General features: G+C 40.5%; 1 protein-coding gene across 2 annotated transcripts; it reads left to right on the top strand.

The window, feature by feature from the left end:
• The first annotated feature begins 1,069 nt into the window (after positions 1-1,069).
• LOC121066502 lies at positions 1,070-19,357 on the top strand. 2 transcript variants are annotated; one of them, XM_040550078.1, is made up of 5 exons: positions 1,070-2,214; positions 6,635-6,771; positions 9,538-9,695; positions 14,013-14,122; positions 18,628-19,357. In XM_040550078.1, the coding sequence occupies exons 1-5, from the start codon at positions 1,162-1,164 to the stop codon at positions 19,198-19,200; spliced, it is 2,031 nt and encodes a 676-aa protein (XP_040406012.1). In that variant the 5' UTR covers positions 1,070-1,161; the 3' UTR covers positions 19,201-19,357. The 2 variants fall into 2 exon arrangements, with proteins under 2 accessions (XP_040406012.1, XP_040406011.1); XM_040550077.1 differs by having other exon boundaries at positions 14,010-14,122.
• The last annotated feature ends 713 nt before the right edge of the window (positions 19,358-20,070 follow it).

Below are 20,070 nucleotides of genomic sequence, written 5' to 3'. Positions count from 1 at the left end.
CTAATATTTAAATATTTAGCTAGTGTGTGATGTTTTTCAGGTGTTGCTTATTTAATTTTTAATTTTCATGGATGTGGGTTTTGTGGGTGTGGGGTTTCTGCTTTTCCTGTAAGCTTTGAACAAACACTTTGGTCATCTTGGAGAGCAGACTTGTGGAAAAATATCTGCCTACATTTTTATAGCTTTGGGGAAAACCTCAGTGTTGCTGTGACTTGTAAAGTTTTGAAGTTGAGGAAGATTGTAATTTATTTGCCTAAGGTGGCACTTCTGCTCAGTGCAGCAGCCATCTGAAGACCTCCTGCATTGCAGCACTCATTGATGAATAAATGTTCTTGTGTTTTTGAGCTTCTATGGAGTTTGTCACTGAAACAAGTAGCAGAAAATCTCTTTGGTCTTTGTGTCTTTGCTTGTATCTAAACATTGTGGATGAGAGAAGCCGTGTAACTTCTCTGTAATGGAGAGGGAAATGGTATAAGATGAATGGGAGCTCTTAAGAGAAAAGATATGACAAAGGGTTGGGTGCTAACAATGCTAATATGCACTTAGGAGGGGAAGAAAAAGCAGTGTGTACTGGTCTGACTAGATTTGATAACGTTGCACTTACAGGAGACCAAAGCTTCATGGGCAAACTTGATTTGGGATACTCAATTTCTGAGGATTTTGCTCAGTTTATTCTCTTAATCTGTATTTCTGTAGGTAACTTCCTTCAGATAAACTATTTGCAATCCCTTGACAAGGCTTATGTTTCTATACCACTGTGCACTATGAAATAGCATACTCCTACCTTAGTCTGTGAAACCTCAACAGGGCAGAAGTCAAGACAGCAATACAGTAGCTACTCAGAGAACACTCTTCTAGAGATAGCAGCTCAATCCAGAAGTGGGCTCTTCATTTTTTTTCCTCTTTTTTTGGGGGGGGGCGGGGCAGGGGGAGTGGTGTGAGCTATTTGTCATACTTGGAGTTTCTTGTAGTGAGTCTCACATTCTGCAGACCTGAATCCAGACTGGACAACTCTAAGCCACTATTTCTTTTGCTAGCTGCTGGACTGTTTTTGTTTGTTTGTTTTCCAGTTCCTTTAAAAAAAACAACTGCAAGCCCCAAAGAAAGAGGAAGATCTTGGTGAAGCCCCAGCTTGGGAGGAGGAAGCTTTGGCATCGTGGGATGAAGGTGGTGAAAAGAGAGTTGTGCAGGCATAGACATCAAGAAATGGTCCAGGACCAGGCTCAGGTGTATGACAGTCCAGATGGATCTCAGCAAGTGTGCTTACCAGTACAGCTGGGCCAAGGAGGAGGCCATCTCCCAGCAGCGCATCCACAGAGGTTGGTCCATGGTCAGCAACCCCAGGGGCTGGACCCTGTGCATGTCCAGAGGCAGACAGCCCAAGGAGGTATGGTCCCAAACATAGAACCACAGCAAGTGGATGAGAGGTGGGAGGCCCCAGAGGTGACAGTGAAGGTGAGGCCTCAGAAGCTGAGCCAGGGGTGGGAGGCCCCAGAGGTGACAGTGCAAGTGCAGCCTCAGAAGCTGAGCCCAAGGTGGGAGATGCCGGAGGTGTCTGTGCAAGTGCAGTTACAGCAGAGGGGCCGAGGACCAGCTCTCCCACAAGTCACTGTGCAGGTACAGCCACAGGTCCAGGGACAACGAATGGCTGGCATCAAGGTCACTGTGCAGATGCACTCGGGCTGTGAACCAGAAGAAGTGACCCGTGTCCAGGACCAAGGTGAGGAAGTGTTAGAGAATGGAGAGCAGCTGACACAAAAACAAAACCAGGGAGATTCGATGGCAGGATTTGAAGGTGAGAGAGAACTGGCTGAGATGGAGCTGGTGCCACAGGGGGCTTGGAGTCAAAAGCAGGATCAAGAAGAAGAGGTGATAAAACTCCAGCAGGAACACAGCCAAAAAGGGGAAAGAGCAGAAGTGACAGAACTGCAGGAGGTGCAGGTTGAAGACCAAGCAGGCCTGGATAGGATGGTGACAGAAGAGCAGCTGCAGGACCAGAGCCAAGAGCAGGAAAAGTTAAAAGCAGACCTGTCACCACGACAGGAAGGTCAAAGAGATACAGAGATGAGGCAGGACCAAAGTGATGTCCACATCCAAGAAGGGTTCAAGGGGTTGGTTGAAGAGCAACAGGAAGACCTGGAGCAAGAAGTGCCTAAGAAACGCCCACGAGAAACTCCAAATTACTTTGTCTCTATACCAATCACGGATGATCAGGTATTTTAAAGAAATTCTATCTAAAACAAAGCCTTAAGAAGTGGGGAAAAAAAGTTGCCTTTGTTTCCAAGCTTGTTAATAAGCTTAGAATGATCAAATTTTGCTCCTCCGCCTGAAGTGGCTAAATATTACTTTGAGGATTGACATTGTTCTTTTCATAAGGTCTGATTGGATGTGTCTCTGCAATAGTATCTTCTAGTCTATAATAGTTTTCTAAAAGAAAGCAGTGGTTTTCACCACCTTGTGTTGTCCATTCCTGTATGCTTAAATTTATATTTAGTGCAGTAGAAACTGGAACTTGTTTATTTCCTTCTCCCCTGAGGTTCACAATGGAGGATGAGAACTTGCTTCTCTCCTACAGAAGACAAAAAGGGGTGTTGTTCTATTTTCTTCTTTTACCTACAAACTTATCCTGACATCTTAGGTAGACAGTTAATTCCAGGGATCCATGTGTAAGAGTCTGCATGCTCATTCTTCACCCAGGTATGCTATATTCTGTGACTTCCATGAAAAAGCAACAGATTTTCAACTCCACACTGTTAAACAGAAGCAAATGGCAGAAATCCAGATAAAAATATTTTTCTTTAAAGGCTTCGTGAGTGCCCTAAAGCATTCCAATTATCACAGAAGACATTTCTAAAATATGTCAAGCTAGCGTTGTAGGACTTGGATACTTCAGACACTGTTTTATGATTCATGGAAGTAAATTCCGAGGATGATGTGAAAGCTGGAGACAGACTGCACACCTTGCTTTTTAACTAGTTACGTATGACTGGTTTGAGGCCTCTAACTTCTGCATAACTCCATGCATATTTTTTCCCTGTAATGTAAGGGAAAAGACACTGCCTCACCTTGAGCTACTTATTCCCATTCAGCTGGTACAAGTCTTGAGGCTCACATAATCTTCTGAAAGACAAACAGTGCTTCATTCCTGAAGCAGTACTGTTGGTACTTTTACTGGGAATTCTTCTGCCATTCAATCTCCTATAGAGAGCTGTGACTTGTTGATGGCAATGTCACGTTATTTGTTTAGTGTACAAAAGCAGACAGCTCTCGTGCTCTGTACCAGCATCCACTGCACTCTGCAGCCCTGCCTGGGCTAAGCCTTCTTGACCCCACACTGTGTGCACACAGGAAACGAAGAGAAGCTTTGGGATGGAAATACAAGAAAGAGGTCCCACCTGGAAGAAGCAGGCAGAGGGAAGTCTCAATTTGAATCATTAACTGTTGCATCCCAGCTAGCATGAGCAGAATTGAGATAATTAGTGTGAGTTATTAATATTTATAACATATATGCACCTTGGGAACTTTTCCTACAAAACACTTTCACCACATCCATACGAGTTAACGTTCAGATTTTTTTACATATATCTCTTGGCTAACAGCTTCTCTTAGTTTATGGTTCTTTTTCCAGTGAACCAAACTGATATTACTTCTTGCAGCATATAAATTGATTGTTTTTTTTCCTAGCTTAGGCTTCCATGCAGTATTTGGAACAACTGTATTTACAACACTGAAAGGCAATAATTAAGTAGGATGACTATCTGTTATGCATCTTTTTTTTTCCAGTGTGGGAAGAAGCTGTAGTACAGTAGCTTGCTTTGGCAGGCTTTTGAATTTTTGTTTTTACCTTAAGTAAGATTAGAAACCTTTACGTATGTGTTTGAGGGAGATGTCAAAGGTGCCTTCCTCTTGGTAGGCAATTATTTGCTCTGGCTTTGTCTTGAGTGGAATAATCACTGAAGGTTACCTGGAGGATGGCCCCATATAACTTTCAGTGATTCCTACATATGACTGGCTTTTGAGAGGTGAACAAAAGTGCAGAGCACATCAGGAAGATAAATGCCAGGAAGGGAAAATAACTGTGTAAGCTGGAAGACAATGCTGGCAGAGGAACAAATGGGTATGCAGTGGGCAAAGAATAAATCTAGGCTGGAAACTAGAAAGTTTCCTGCCAACTGAGGAATGAGATCATGGAACAGCTTGAGGGGACACGAGTGCCTAACTTATTCTGCTATTTTAATGAGATTTGAGTGTCCTAATATGTGGCCTGTGACCACATCTTATACAACTCTATGAATATTCTTCCCTTTCTTCTGCTTTTCTTCTCTTGGTTCTGCTCTTCCAGATCTCCCTGGTCTTGCACCAGCTGTGGTAATGTGGCAGCTCTGTCCCTGGCTGGCTGCTCTACCCAACATATTCCTGTTTCATGCCTCTTTCAAGTACTACTGTTAATGGTAGCAGTGATTGATGGCCTTGGGTAAAGGTCTGTATGAGGGGAAACACTAAAGGGTAAAGACACTGTTCCCTATACACATGCCTGGTATGTGTGTACGTGGAGGGTGTATAAAATGTATATGTGCATATGTAATATTTTTCAACAATTTCAGATGCTTTTGTCTATAAAGAAGAGGGTTTTGATGCTACAAAAGGAAGATATCACATCACATGCTTCACTGATGTACTGCAGTTCTTGTAGTCCCCCCGTGGAAGGGATTTAAAGATGTTATAAGGCCTATGGGTAGATCTAGTTTCCCTTAAATAATTTTTTTAAGAGATCTGGAGGTGATAGGGCCTAAGGCTATCTCCATTTTTCTGCTTTTCGATGAGACAATAGTAAAATCCTGTTGTAGTCCTGGTAGTTGCAGTAGGCCTTTTCCCTTTGTCTTGTAGGGCTTCAGGAGGCAAGATGACAGCCTCAGTAATGTGTTGGGGTGGATCTAGGACTTCTGTAGCCTCAAATTTTTGGTACTCTATTACCGGTATTTCTTTCCTGTCCCCCACTACAAAAAAAAAAAAAAAAAAAACTAACACAGCACCCCCATTAAAAACATAATATTATAGGGAAATGCTACAAACTGATCCAACAAAACACCTCTGAACACAGATGTAGGGATAGGTTAGACTGGGTCCATGAAAGAGACAGGAAGCTCTGAAGGCACTTCTATGAAGCTTACTGTCTGACACAGGAAAAAAAAAAAGGCAAGAAAAAACATGAACGGCTCTGCAACGGTCAGGTATCTACATGAAGGAATTTTACTCAAGACTCAGACTTGGCTTCCCGGTTGTCTGAGTCTCAAATGATCTTTTTTCCAGAGTGTTCTCAGAAAGAGTGGGGGACGGAGGAGGAGTGTAAGGCTGTCTTGTGGAATTGGGTCAATACTCAACCTATTCTGTTGAAGCAAAGATTTTTAGGTTGTGTGATCAGAAAACTTGATGTCTTGATTCCTGGTCTGTTTTCATGATCTAGGTAGAAGTGCAGGCCATACTAGACTGCAAGAAGCAGGCCATAATAAATTGTGCCTGTCACAGTAAGAAATGCTTTAATTTAAGGGTCATTTCAATGATGATTTTAACGTAGTGAGAAATGTACTGTAAGCATCTGAATTGAAGGAGTTCACTGTTTTAATCTTCAAATGGATTCCTTTAATTGCATCTGTCTTTATCCTGACATTTACCAGAAACTTGTTATACTAATCTCTTCTGCCATTTAGGTTGTGATACTATTAGCTGGACTGCACAATGACTGCCAAGGCTTTATGTAGAAAAATTGCAAAACAAAAATATATTGACCCAGCTGTTTCAACCTATGTAAGAATAAAGCAGTGCTCAAACATGTAAGCGTCTAGGTATGTAAATCAGCATTGGCTCACTGAAATAATCTGAAAATCTATAAACACCTTGGCTGTAACAAGGGCTTCCACCAAATGCTTAGTCCTGGAGTGTTTGAATTTTTCTCCATTCCACCTTCTTCCTGTGACTTGTTTCTCAGCCTTAACAGATTGTTTTAAAAATTCTTTTTCTTTGTAACCAGCTCTTGGAGCTAATTGGGAAAAGGCACAAATGGACCCGGAGGAGCTAGAAATTGGTCATGCAGCTCTAGAAAATATGTACTTGGACAAGAACATATTTACTGAGTTGATCTTTCTTTGCTGTTTAGTTTCCTTTTGGGAAGAGACATCAGTTTAATCTGTGATCAAACTTGTAATCAGAAAATGGCATAAGATTAATTATGGAAATGCTATTCAATTTCTACAGTCTATTAACAACTGACTACTGCATGAAGATCACATTAATATTTACAGTGTTGTGAGCTTTATTCAAACATGCTTAGGGTCAGATTCAGACCTAGTTTAAGATCTAGGGTGCTGACTCACATGAGAGCAATGAATTTAGCCTGTAGACTTTGAAAGGGAAAACAGATCAATCAATCTGTTTAAAAAAAAAAAAAACTGAAATAGAAACATAGAAGTAATGTAATGTGATAGATTTTTTTTTTTTTGGGGGGGGTGTTGCTGTTTGATTCAAACTGGAAACTGCATTTTTTGTGTGAGATGCTGTAGCTTTCTGATTTTCTTGCAACACCTGGGCACCCCGCAATGAAGCTTTATTTCCCTGTCTCCTGTTTACTGCATTGCAGATTTTGGACAGAATTGAAGATGTCCAAGAGCTTGTATTCACAAAAGAGCCTGACTTACTGAGAGCTTTTCTTCCTGTTCAAACTATGCACCTCACTATAATAGTGGCTCACCTGGCAACAGAAGAAGAAGTTAAAAAGTAAGAATTCTGCAAAATTTAAGTGCAGCTAACTTCACTGTAAAATTGAGAACCTTATTTCTGTGGTCAATAACAACTTTCAGTAGGGCTTACTCACAGTTTTCCTCTCATAATTTTCTGATCAGTTTCTGTTTTGCTCTTGATACGTGGTAAGGAAATCTCTTTACAAGAGCTAAATGGGATGTTTCAGAGGTTGAAATCCTGCCCATCTGTTGTGGGGTGGGGGGGTGGGGGAGAAGGCAGCATGTCTGTGAAAGGTATTATTACTGTTCTTATCATAAATCAACTCAAAGCTACATTCATTGAGAAACACAGCTTTTCAGATCAGCCATGCTTGTATCAGCTGGAAAACATTAACTGATAGGACACCTTGCATTAAGTAAAACAAAAGCCCTACTAGTTCCTTTCCAAGCTGTGCTCTTGCCCAGTTAAAGTTGGGGGCTGTCAGTAGGGTCCCGTGAGTTATGATGGGGATAGTGAAAGATGATTTCAGAAGGCAACCCTGTGGTGAGGAAGGCTAAAGCTGTTGGAGTGGATGCACAAGAAAAGCCAATAGCCAATATGTTTTTCTTCTCTAAGCCTTCTTCTATGGTACTACACGGGGAAACAAGTCTCTGGTGCAAGGAGGCAGCGAAGGGAGGCCCTTAGGCATCTGGGAAGGTATTGCAAGGTAGAGGTGGGAATCTGCTCAGAGTAACGCTTTTTCCAGGGGCCTTGGCACACATTAGCAAGGGAATGGCAGAATACAGTAAGGCCTCAACATTGTGCAGGTAAGACACAGGATCTGCCTGGACATAAAGCAGAATGCCTTGCTGGAAGGAGCTTGTGCATTTTTCTGTACAAGTGTTTTTTTAAAATTTCTGCCCATACAGGTAGAGTTGGCTAAACAGGACCAAGATGCAGATACATGTGACAAATTTGTATGTGCCTTATTATAAAATGACCTGCATTATTGTTCATTCAAAGCTTTTTTTGGAGGGCCTGAGGGGGGAGGTAGGAGAACCTTTATATGGACTGAAGAGCCTGTGTGTGGAAGTCACTATGTACAGCAATTTGGCAATAAAAATCCCTGCTGGTGCTGCTGACTGGGCAGGCTGTCATCCAAGAGGATAGAAAGCTAGTGGAGAGCAGCAGTGAAAATAGGAATCAATCAGTTGGAGAGGTGAGTGGAGCTAAGTAGTGCTAATGAACTTAAGAGTGGATATGTGTTTGTAATATAAAAAATAATGGGCATACCTAATGAAAAGCAGATCTTACTTGCCAAAAACTTTTTTCATCCTTTATCTTCTATGTAACTGCAGAGCTCTACTAAATAGGCTCCAGTTCAGTGGCTACTGCTCTGTGCTGTGGTGTGAAAGACCGTCTTAGTTGTTAAGCCAAGCACTTCTCAAGCCTATTACACTGCTGAAACAGCATGCTTAGCCCCTTGCAATGAGAGGAAGGCATCTTGAAGAACTTGAGCTATGAGATCTCTAACAGCGATTAATGGTATTTTAGACATAATGGTATTAAATGATAAGTTATCCCTGCTTGTTGTTAAGGTGGAAAAAGCAAGATCCTCTGCAGAAAACTCATTCCCTTTCCATCTTCAGTGCTGTCCTCATCAAATCTTCATCTGCACAGTCCACAGGAGGTTCAAGAAGCAGCAGGTCCCATGTTATAATTAACAAATGAGTAGTCTTCACTACTGTATTCAAGTTATAATATTGTATTCAAGTTATAATATTGACTTCTGTAGTCTAAAATAGCCTTTGTATGCATGAAATACTTTCCTAAGAGGATAAGGGCACAGAATTTGTGCCATGTGGATTATAGTGCTAGTTTTTGTTTTGGATAATGTAAAAAAAGATTTTATTTTAAATAATGAAGCAAGGTAGTCAAAACTTCTTAGGTTTTATGCTAAAGAGAATGTGAATATAGCTACAGGAACCACAGCAACCCATGGACAGGTGTTCTTGTGGTCCTTAGTTGCACAGTGTTTTGTTACAGGTGTAGGCATTATTAGAAGGCTTCTGCTCAGACTCCGGGCTTGAAGTCTGACAGAATCCCTTTTCCAGTGACACCAAGGTAAACAGGTGTACTTGTGACACCTTAGTGAATATTCAGTTACTGAAAGCGGTATTTGTTTTTAGAAGCCTATTAGTTATATTTCTCTTGAATCTTTAAACAAAACAGTTGAAGTATTATATCATTAGGTAACTTTTTGGTGATGCTTCTGTACAAAGCAAGGTGCACATCTTAACTCTGTTGAAAGGGGACCTAGAGCTCTCAACATAAGAGTTTATTTTGTTAACTGTTCTTGAATAACAAAATATAATGGAGACAAATGTGTTTGATGTACTTCAGCTGGGAGAATGGATTTACATTGGTTTAAGAATAAAGCTAGTGAACCAGCTGAAAATTGCAATGATAAAGTTTTAAATTTCATGATGAATATAAGTCCAACTTTTATCCCTTTTACTGCTTAGCAACACTATATTCACATAGCCATTTCTGGAATGTTAATGACATAAACATTCACTTTTCTAGCAAAACTCACTTCTAATGTATAAACTAAGATTGAGGTTAAAAGACACAGTTTATTTTAAATGTCTGCACATCTGCTAATTGTTACAAAAGCATTAGCACTGGAATATAGTGTTTGTTACACCTTGTATAGTTTTGCAGAATTGCCAAAGTCATTTTAATCTGATATTAAAAATGTAACAATATTTCCAGGTGTAATAGTAAAATAACCTTCTTTCAGAGTTTATTTTATTTTTGAAGGGCTGTTCTGGCACTGAAGCAAAGCAAGGCAAAAGTTGAAGCCATTTTGCAAGGTGAAGACCTTATTATGACATTTCATGGGATTGGACAGTTTAACAATCAAGTGGTATATGTGAAAATGTCAGAGGAAAACCAGAAGATGCTTAGCAGAATTGCAAGTAAGTACCTAACTTGAATATTTACTGCTTGTTGTAAACAAGTTTTCAGTCTGTCAGCTCTTCGACATACTGGCCTAAACTGCTGTGCATGCCTATAATGTGCTGCCTTTCCTCTCACTGTCTTCCTTTCTTAATTGTTAAATATGAAGCTGGTAACTGAGATTCTGCAGAGCTTGAGAGCTAGAATAAGTTCTGTGCACTAATTTGGAATGCGTGAGATGCACAGGCATTTGACTTGTCAAGATTACACAGCAAGGCTACTCTAGCAGGCCCTGCAGTCAGGATCTTGCAGACCTGTGATGTACATAGTTTTTGAAACAGACACCTCAAAATTGGTGCCTTATCCATTCTAATAAACTGGAAGCCTTGCAAGTGTTGACTTCAGTTGAGTTTAAAAGTACCTTCCGTAAATTAGAGTATGCATGAAATTATTATCCATGGAACAGGAGATGACAAATAATAGTGGTCGCATATATCATCAGCAGATCAATTTTTACTTCCCTTATAGAAGATGGAACAGAAGTACAAGAATAGCTTCTCTCCTCAGTTTTAACTTCCCAAAACTGTGATGGGTTCATGAAGATGTTCCAGATGTGACCAACTTACCTCCATCTGAACACAATCTCTGAAGGGTTTGATACTCTCCCCTTCCCTTCACCCTGTTCTGTTTTTAGAAGCTGGTTTAGCCCGCAATGCAGAACCTAATCTGTGTCCTGGGCTTTAACTTCCAACGGAGCATAAGTAATCAATATATGCTTTTTGCTTGCTATTTTCATACTAAGCAAAAAAAAAGAAGCATCGTTCAACTAATGTTTCTCAAAAAGGCATGCAGTACAAAGACACTACGTAATCTTCAAAGTATATATTTTTTCAGAATGGTCTGCTTTCTGTAAAGGCTGTTTCACCCTTCCTCCAGTTCTTAGCTTTGACTACTAGTCCTGCACTCTTCTCCTTTTATTTTTCTCTTAACTAGTGTTGTAACTAGGCAAAAAATACCTCATAATATGACCAGCTTCTTTGTGCCTTCTAGATAAAATTAGGCATTTCACTGTCTGTTACTTTTTGCTTGACTCTAGCCTTCATTTCCCTTATTGTTCCATTGATGTCAGAGATAATTTTGACTCAAAACAGCTGTGCTTTTGTTGAAAGTAGTCTGACATTATCCCTACTTATTAGGATTAACGCCTCAAAAAAACTTCCCCATGCCCAAACTGTTTTTTTCTAAAATCTGTTTAACACAAAATAATCTGGACTGAAAGATGACTAAGTACAAGACACATGATGCAGTTTCTTTTGAGATCAGTTTTTGTACATGCCAGCCCACGAGGTATGTGCTTCGATACCACTGGAAAAGGGGACTGCTTAACTGTTTTGATGCCCCTCACCTTAACACTCTCCTCTATCACTTCTGAACGATGCAGAAGTAAATACTTGCTCCTTTCCCTTGGTTATTGCTGTTTTCCCCCACTCTGTTTTTCTTTATGGAGGATTTTATTCCCAGTGAATCATAGCATGCAAGATCAACCTTTATCATGCTATTTTAGCATCTGCAGAAATGTTTAAATTTGGTTCTGCAGAATGTATGATGATCTTTATTATTTTTTAAAGGGTATTGGAGCTGCATTAACTCTGAAAGCCATTACAACAGTGGGTGGCAGATTCCTTCTTGTTCTCTGCTTGGATAACCTGCATCTTTGGGGTTCTACAAACCTGGCATCTACCTTCTGGTCTGAACCTCTTTCCTAATAAGCTGGAAGAGAATAATTTTGATTGCAAACCCCAGGAATATTCTGTCGGTACTTGCATTTATTTCATGCAATATGATTGTTCACTGATTGCCTAAAATACTTCCTTGACTGTGAGACAAGCTGCCAGTATTCAAGCTGTTAACTCTGTCACCAATGGCTTTGCTATTCAGAGAGATGCAACTTTCATTGTTCTCCTTTCTGCATAATTTCTGACCATTCCTAGAGCTTAATGAGTCTGTGGATTATGCAAATACATCAAAATCTATCCTTTTTAATGACATCTGTGAAGGAATGTTTTTCCAGTTTTCTTCCTCCCCTCCCCCTCAGCATAGAATCAATTGTTATGTAATGGATAGGATTTTTTTCCACAAATTCTAATGAGTATTTTGGTTGCTCATGGAGTAGATGTGGATTTTTAAATGTTGCTTTGTAAAGCAGCTTGATGGGCAAATTATTTGACTGGCAAAGATCAAGCCACTCCTGCCAGCTGCCTCTGCCTCAGTGTCCTTATTGATAACTTGTCAACAACAGTTTAACAGTTCAGCTTGTTCTAATGAAGGTTTTGAACCTCTGAAGCATACCTGGGAAATGAGGTGCCATCCTGACATGGGCAGAACCTCAGCTACAAGCCTTGTTCCTAAACTGACTTCTTGAAGAGACTTCCTAGCCTTGACCTTCCTCCCATCATCAGCCTTCCTGGTGAAACTCTGCTTGTGGCAGTAAGACCCTTCACTTTGCAGCAATAACTGCTCGCTGCTGTCTTGTAGGAGTGGTGCTGGGTGACCATGAGGAGACTATGATCTATTGTTTTGATACATTAAGCTCTGGCTTACTTTTTTTGAGCACCCCCAGGATATCAGTTGCCCAGGTAAGTGTGCGAGAACAGATCTTTACTAAAAGGAGATCAGACACTTTGCTGCTGCCCATATATTTTGGGGCTTGTTGTGTTTTGACCTAGTGGCATGGGCACAAGAAGACTTTATCAGTGTTTCTTCATGTTATCAATATTTTTTCCATGAAGTGCCAGAGGCACTTTAGGGGTGGTTTGATACAACCATAATAGCCTATTACAGTTTTTAGATGACCTAAAGTATCTGTTATGTCTATACTGGACCTACAGTAAGGCTGTACCCTTCTGCAGGGCAGTGGCAGCTGGAGGGCCGGTGGGCATCCTGTAGGGTATCTGAAATGGTATTGGGAGCTTATTCAGGCAACTGGGGCCTATTCTTCATATATTTTCCAGATGGAAAGCATAAAGCAGTTGCCTTGGCAAAGTGACCAGGCAGTCACAGCTGCTGTTCCCTCACAAATATGGAGATGAAACATTTTAATGTATTAATTAGCTAAACTACAAGCCAGAGACTTGGCCTTGATACAAATGCTTATGACAAACTGGTAAATACAGTAGTTAAACTTTCTGATAGATGGTAACATAAAATGAAAGTAGGGTGACTTCAAGCAAGCTACTTATCAAATATGTGATAGCTTTTCTTTAAACGCACATTTCTACATTGAACCTGCTTCTCTGAGTGCCTGGGTAATTTAGGAGTAACAGATTAGTGTAAAGGAGTGGAGTCTGGCAAAGAAGCAACATATAAATGTTGCAGGTTCTCGGGGCAGGTGTTGATTTTCACATCTTTAATCTTCCTTATAGATCCAAGCTATAAAGACCTCTGTCAATAGGGAAAAAATGCCAGAGACATCCTAAATGCTCCACCTTTAGCCAAGGATTTCAGTGTTATTTCAGAAATATTCTTCACTGTTGAAGTGTTTCTTGTTGTGCAACAGTTGTTTAACTTCCTGTCTCCCAGATTTGTGGGGGTCTATCTGCTGCAGGCTTCACCTTGCTGTCCTTGTGAGACTCCCATCCCATGTGCATCCCCCATTTCAAAGTTCATGACAACCAAGAATAGATCAACTTGATTTAGTATTTCTGGGCATTGCAGTCCGAAGCTGAAAGACCTTGAATATAAATTCTGGAGTTGCTCACAGTCACTTCATTCGAAGGAGAATAAAACCTTATTGCTTTAAAATTGTAGTCAGAGCTTTTAAAAAAATTACCACTGTAAATGATTCCTATCTTATCTTTTGGGAAAGGAATATGTCTGTGTGACTTTTCCTTCTGAATTTCTTTGCAGATTTGCACTTATTTTGTGGATCTTGCCACTAACTTTTTGAAAGCATTTTGCCCCTCATATTGCTTTTTGCAGAACTGTCCCATTGTGGCCACTGCTTGATGCATTCTGCTTCTGTCAGGGCTGCCATGGGCACATATTTTCCTGAACTTACCCTAGTGATAGGAGGTTTTGTGAATGCAGAGAATAGCACTGCAAACATGAAAGTTTGGATCTATTTTCAGGTTTGCAACATAAGGCTGTATTGTCGTGCCCAACTTTGTTTTCACTAATTTTGTCTGTTTCCCCTGATGGTATGACAACTACTTATCTCATACTGTATTTTAACTGTTTTCAAGAAAAGAATGGTGGGGTTCCTGTCTAACCTTCTTGTAAATATGTTCCCCCAACTCTCAGTTATTACTTCATCTCTTATTTTATCTTTTTACCAGAAGCTGTGGAAGAATGCTTTAATGAAATGAATCTCGACATTTCAGGGAGCAAAGATTTCAAACCCCATCTTACTTTTCTAAAGCTCTCCAAAGCACCGAGATTAAAAAGAAGGGTGAGTAACTAAGTTTTAAATACTTCTTACTGGTATCAGTTCTAGAGATTATCTTCCTTTTAATGATATTGCGGGGGGCTATATGCTTCACTGATTTTCATTTCAACTACAGGAAAAAAATCTATTTAACAAAGCTTCTATATCAACTGGCCAAAACAGTTATATTTCTTCATATTCAATTAGAAGAGAGAGGATCTCTTGTTCATATTGTGTATGGCTCTAATGGTAGAATACAGCGTGTTTTCCTTCTGCCATGGGCAGTTGAATCTGCATGGAAATACAATGTCAAGCTGCTTCCATAGGGCAGGATGGCTTCAAGCAATATTTATCTGAGAACAAGATTAATGTCACTTTGGAAGCTAGGCTGGTGCTTTGATTTATGCTAGTAATGTGTGATGTGCTTTCCTAACCTTTACTGCAGCATTGTATGGTTTATCACATACAATTAAAGTAAAAAACAACTCCTGATTAGATTGCTCATTTCCCAGTGGAATATTGTCCTGCTTGTTTCCAGGAATAGTTCTTGTATTTATGAGGTCAATATATTGCAAACCTGAAACACTAAAGGAGCATGCATGAAGAAAACAGAAAATGTTATAATAGCTGAGGAAAATGACCTTGTATTTGTGCACTTCAAGTACTTCAAATTGACTTGATAGTTGCCTTCTGTATATGTGGTACAATCAAAGTTGGATAGTGCCAATAGTTCTGTATTGGAGCTTTTTTTCTTTTATACTGCCTACAGAGAATTTCATCAGCACAGGCATCAGCAATGTCTAATGCAAAAAAGGTATAATAGGAATGCAGGAATTACTGTTGATTTCTGCCTAGAGTAATTCACACTTCCTTCTACTACCAAACTAACTACTATCAAACAAAGTTTTGGGCATCACTGAAAAGAGCCTGATTGCATCCTCTTTGCACTCTCCTTTTGTATATTCAATATACATTGACAAGATTCCCCTGAGCCTTTTGCAGGTTGAAGTCCCAACTCTCCCAGCCTTTCCTCATAGGAATGATGCTCCAGTCACTTCATCTTCATGGCTCTTCATTAGACTCTCTCTAGTAGCTCCATGTCTCTTATACAGGAGGGCCCAGAAATAGATGTGTACTTAGGTGTGGCCTCACCAGTGCTGAGCAGTGGGGAAGGGTCACCTTCCTTCACCTGTTTTGCCTGAAGAAGCCAAGAGTAGTTGCCCTTCTTTGTGACAAGGGCACGCTGATTTATTCTCAACTTGGTGTCCACCTAGACCCCCCAGGTCACTTTCTGCAAAGGTGCCTTCTTGGTGGGCAGCCCCCAGCATGTCCTGGTGCATGGGATTGTTTCCTGCTCAGGTGCAGGACTTGACACTTCCCCTTGTAGAACTTCATGAGGTTCCTCTTAGACCGTTTCTCCAGTCTGTCCAGGTCCCCCTGGATGGCAGCACAACCCACTGGTGTATCAGCCACTCGTACCAGTTTTGTCATCAGCAAGCTTGCTGAGGGTGTGCCTTGGCCCATCACCCATATAATTAATGAAGTTGTTAAATAGGACTGTACCAAGTATTGATCTCCGGAGTACTCTACTCTTTACTGGCCTCCAACTAGAACTCATCACCACCCCCTGGATCCAACCATGCACAGTTTTAAATCCACCTTGCTGTCTGCTCATCCTACAGCAGTCAGTGTCAAAACCATTACTGAAATCTAGGGAGACAATATCCTCTACTCTTTCCTCATCTACAGAGTATTGCTCACTCTTGTCTCCAGATTTGTATGTACCTTAACCCTGTTGCTCCTAAAATACTATTCTATACATCAGGACCATGAAACATAAGTGGAGCAGGGTTGCAAGTTAAGTTAGTTATTAGGGCATGTATGGATGCTGTATGTCCACATACAGTCTCACCACAGTTAATAAAGCTCAGCCCTAGACACAGGATTTAACCTCAAAGATCAGACTGGAATATTAATGTATACAAGTTTTGAGATCTGACATACCAAATTGAAAATGCTAAGTACTTGTTTCGTCTTTTCCAAAGGCAAAATGTAATGGGTTAAAGAAAAACTGTATACATCTGTAATAGCCCATTCTTAAAGACAGCAGGAGAGAAACCAAAATTCCTAAACACTAGAAGATGCCAAGTATGAGAAATATTGTTTTAGTTATTATGATGCCATCTACTGGCTGTAATTACTTTCTCTATATCATAAATAACTGTTTCCCTTTAATAGGGATGCAATTTAGGTACTTCATGCAACTTCAGTGCTTCCTAGGTGAAGCTTGAGAAACAATTATTAACGTTGTCTGCTTGCATTTTACTTCTCAAGAACATTTTAATAAAAAGATAGACATGATCTATATGACGTTGCAAACCTTGTTTATATTTGTGGGGAAGGAGGATTCATTCCTCTCTAAAACTTCTACGTGTTCAAAGTTTGAGCTCAGGAGATTATGCATGTTGGACTTTGTGTCTAGAGACCTCAAAAGGTTGGAGAGGGCTTTGTGTACTATTTAGCTTGACAAGCTGCTGAAGGAATGGTATTTGCTGTTTATTGTTGAGGTTCAAAATGTGTAGCACACCTCTGGCATAAATATAAAAATAGGGGCTCTTCAAATTTTTCTGACCTGTGTTTCCAGAGAGCCAAAAGGGAACAGCTCCCCTCATAAGAGTATCCACTTCAATATGTACCCGATGCTGAAGAGCCTTTTCCAGCACACAGACTGCTTTTGTCAGTGCAGGTTGTTAGTCTCTAGTGATGGGCACTGCCCATGCTCACCTATGCCAGAGCAAAGCTGTGTATTAAGCGCCACCACTTGAAAGGAAAACATTTGTTCCTACTTTTATGCTGCTCAAAGTAGACTTACTTAGTGCAAGTCTGTGAGTAGCTGCTATCTATCCTGGGTATTGAGAGCAGCAACCCTATGAAAATCACTTGTATTAAAATATTCTGGCTTTTTAATGGAAAGGGGAGTCATAATCCTGCCCTCTTTGGGCTACTGTGTAACCAACAGCCTGGCTCTGGCTGCCACAAGGTACATCCAGGGGCACAGGAGAAGGTATGCAATTTGTTCAATTAAACTTTGAAGTGACTTGGCCATCAGGTCTGCTCTGAGGTGCAACAGTGTCTAAATGGCTTCAAGTTCTTGATTTTTTTTTTTCTGAAGATTTTTACATGTGCTTCTGTTCAGGTGACACCAGTTATCTCTTGCAATTCCCCCCTGGTGCATGCCTACTCATGCAGAGACCTGCCAAAAAGGCTGTTACAAGAAAGGAAGCTTGTAAAGAGATCTGTTGTTGTTTTTAAACATACGCTCCTGAGCATCTGGGGGCAAGGCTGAAAATAATTGAGATTTCTTTGAGGGAATGTGCTGTAAGGGACTCCTCAGGGTCTTGTTAGTGTGCTCTCCTTAAGTTAAGGGAAGGTGGAGACTGTTCCTTGTTGCTTAATGATTCATCTGTCCTTCACCTCCATGTGTGCCCCTCAGATGTGAGCTTTGTTACAGGCTAAGCGTTTGAGTTTAAACCCTAGTTCAAATTGGCAGCCTGTTGTGGCTGGTGGAAACACACAGGGATTGCTTGGCCATCTCTGGTGATCTCTGTACAGGGGAGTCAGTGCTGCTGCACTTGAACTTGTCTTGTGGGGAAACACTCCTTTGGAAATGATTTCCATCTTGCCAGTTCTAAATTACAATGTTTTCTGATATGCCTTGATTATGGCAGTGGAAGCTGCCTTTTTTTTAGTCTGAAAAGAACATGTAAGCAATTCAAAATGCATCTATAGGATCTATATTGCATCTATATTTACATGTATATTGTGACTACTGTAGTGTTTGGCTGTTGAGATATTAGCAGTGTTTAGTTACCTAAAGCCACAGCAGCTCTTCTCTTTTTTGTCTGGCTTGCTTTCACAATAAGCCACTGAGTTAAAATTTTTTTGACTACTTTGTTAATGTATGTCAGCTGTACAGCTTTGTCAGCTGTATTTCTAACCTGTCTCTAGCATGCAATTTAATTACCATTGTGAAATGTACACACCAAGGAGAAGGATGCATTTTTTCAATCTGTAAAAGTACCAGTGGGATGAGAAACTGAGTGAAGTAAACTTTAGGAGAATTTCTTTTCCACCTAAAGGCAATTCAGGAAACTAAGGAATAGTTTGAGTCAATGTCATGACTGCTAAATTGCTTGAAATATCTAAAATTACATGAATGTATTTCAATAATGAGAGGATTAAATGGGTCTGCTGTTATTTCTAGTTCTTTTGGTGTGTTTGTGGCTTGGTGAGGGATTCAGCAAAAGACAAACTTAAAAAAATCAACTGTTGGCAGTTTGTTATCAGTATTAACTTAAGTACTACCAAATAAAGTAGATATTGCTACCCTAATGGGGTTGGTGTTTTTTCCTAAGTTTTCTTAAGAGAAGAATTCATAAGATACTACTTGATATGTCATGTGCTTTCCTGAAGTGTGTGTAATTTGTGTGTATATACACATACTATAAATTGCTCTTCCAATATTTTAGGGTTTCAGGAAAATTTGTTCGGATCTGTATAAAGAATATGAAGACAGTTTTTTTGGCACGGAGGTTTTCAGTCAAATTGATCTCTGTGCCATGCGTAAGAAGAAACAGGAATCTGGTTACTACTATTGCGAGTGTTCCATTAATGTGGGATCCAGAGGTACAGAAGAGAGCAAAGAGCAAGGAATGCAGACAGAAGATAAGGGAGAAACAAGCAGTGAAGACCCTCCAAGTAGTGCTGCAGGGACTGAAACAGGAGCAACTGCTGCAAGCTGTTACCTTGCCTCACATCCAGTAGCAGCTGATGACAAACCATCTGAAAATATTGCTGAGGTTTTAATTGCAAGTAAAGAGAGAGAAATCAATGAGGTGAATGGACAGCCTGAAGCTACAGATAAGACTCTTCTTGCAGCTGGAGAGATCTGCTCAGAGTCAGTGCCTGCTCTGCTGCCAGTAAGATTAGATGCATTGCTGAGTGTGGAAGAGAATCAAGAAAAAGCAAAGATAACAGATGATAGACTGCAGAAAACTGAAGCAACAGTGTGCGCACCTGATCTGCCAACAAGTTCAGGGTAAAGCTGCTGTAGTCCTCAGTGAGCCGAGCCCACCCTTGGTGATGGAAGGAAGGCAGTCACTGGGTGCTTAGCTGCATTGGGCTTGGATGGGGCTATGGAAGGTTGATTAATTTTTGGCAGAAAACGGTCTTTCAAAGAGACTAATAAAACTAAGTAGAGAAAACTCTGAGGGGAAATGTTACTGAATACTGCATCCAAATGGTGAAATGACTAGGTCTAAACAAGAACCTAAACTGCAGGTGTGTGAGAGCCTATGCACTTGAAAGATAAACGTTCTTTTGGCTTACAGGATCAGGCAGAAGCTCTGCTTTGGCACCAAAGTTGTTGTCAGATGCTTCTGTTGCCCAGATATACACTTCTACCTTAGTTCCATCTCTTTTTCCTACTCTGCCTTGCCTCTTCCCCCAATTCTGCTCCTTTCTATGCCTGCCTGCCTTCTTTCTCCCAGGAGTGCCTACAGACCCCTGCTCGCCTGATCCCCACAGCTGCTCTGACCTTAAGGCTCCAAGCCATTACTGTGACAAAGACATAAGCAATCAATCATTTTGTGTTGTAAGTGGTATGGCTCTTGTTAACATGCTTCTGTGAAATATGTGCTTCAGTTCAAATAGTAGCTACTTAATTATTTTGTCTGACTTATGGAAATAGCTTGATTTATCCCTCCAGAAATATTGTAATACAAAGTATTTTTCTTTAGCTAAACCACTAAGTTATGGCAGCAGAGGAAGAGGAATCCATAATGAACTGTTTCTGTAAAATGCCTTAGAGGAAATGAGGCAGAGCAGCTTTTCTACTAACTGAAGTAGTGTCGTAGTCTTGAATGTATGCATGAGTTAGCGAAGGACAGGACAAAACAGAACCGTATTCACTT

The sequence above is a fragment of the Cygnus olor genome, chromosome 2 (assembly GCF_009769625.2).
Source record: "Cygnus olor isolate bCygOlo1 chromosome 2, bCygOlo1.pri.v2, whole genome shotgun sequence".
NCBI lineage: Eukaryota > Metazoa > Chordata > Aves > Anseriformes > Anatidae > Cygnus > Cygnus olor.
Note: the sequence above shows the minus strand (reverse complement) of the source record. Positions and strands in the feature narration are given on the sequence as shown.

What these genes read in the sequence shown, in the direction of transcription:
- LOC121066502 (XM_040550077.1), top strand. Translation starts at nt 1,162, where the DNA reads ATGAAGGTGGTGAAAAGAGAGTTGTGCAGGCATAGACATCAAGAAATG. An exon ending in GATGCTTAGCAGAATTGCAA is followed by an intron (nt 9,696 to 14,009) that starts GTAAGTACCTAA and finishes TCTTTTTACCAG; the next exon opens with AAGCTGTGGAAGAATGCTTT. An exon ending in CACCGAGATTAAAAAGAAGG is followed by an intron (nt 14,123 to 18,627) that starts GTGAGTAACTAA and finishes CCAATATTTTAG; the next exon opens with GGTTTCAGGAAAATTTGTTC.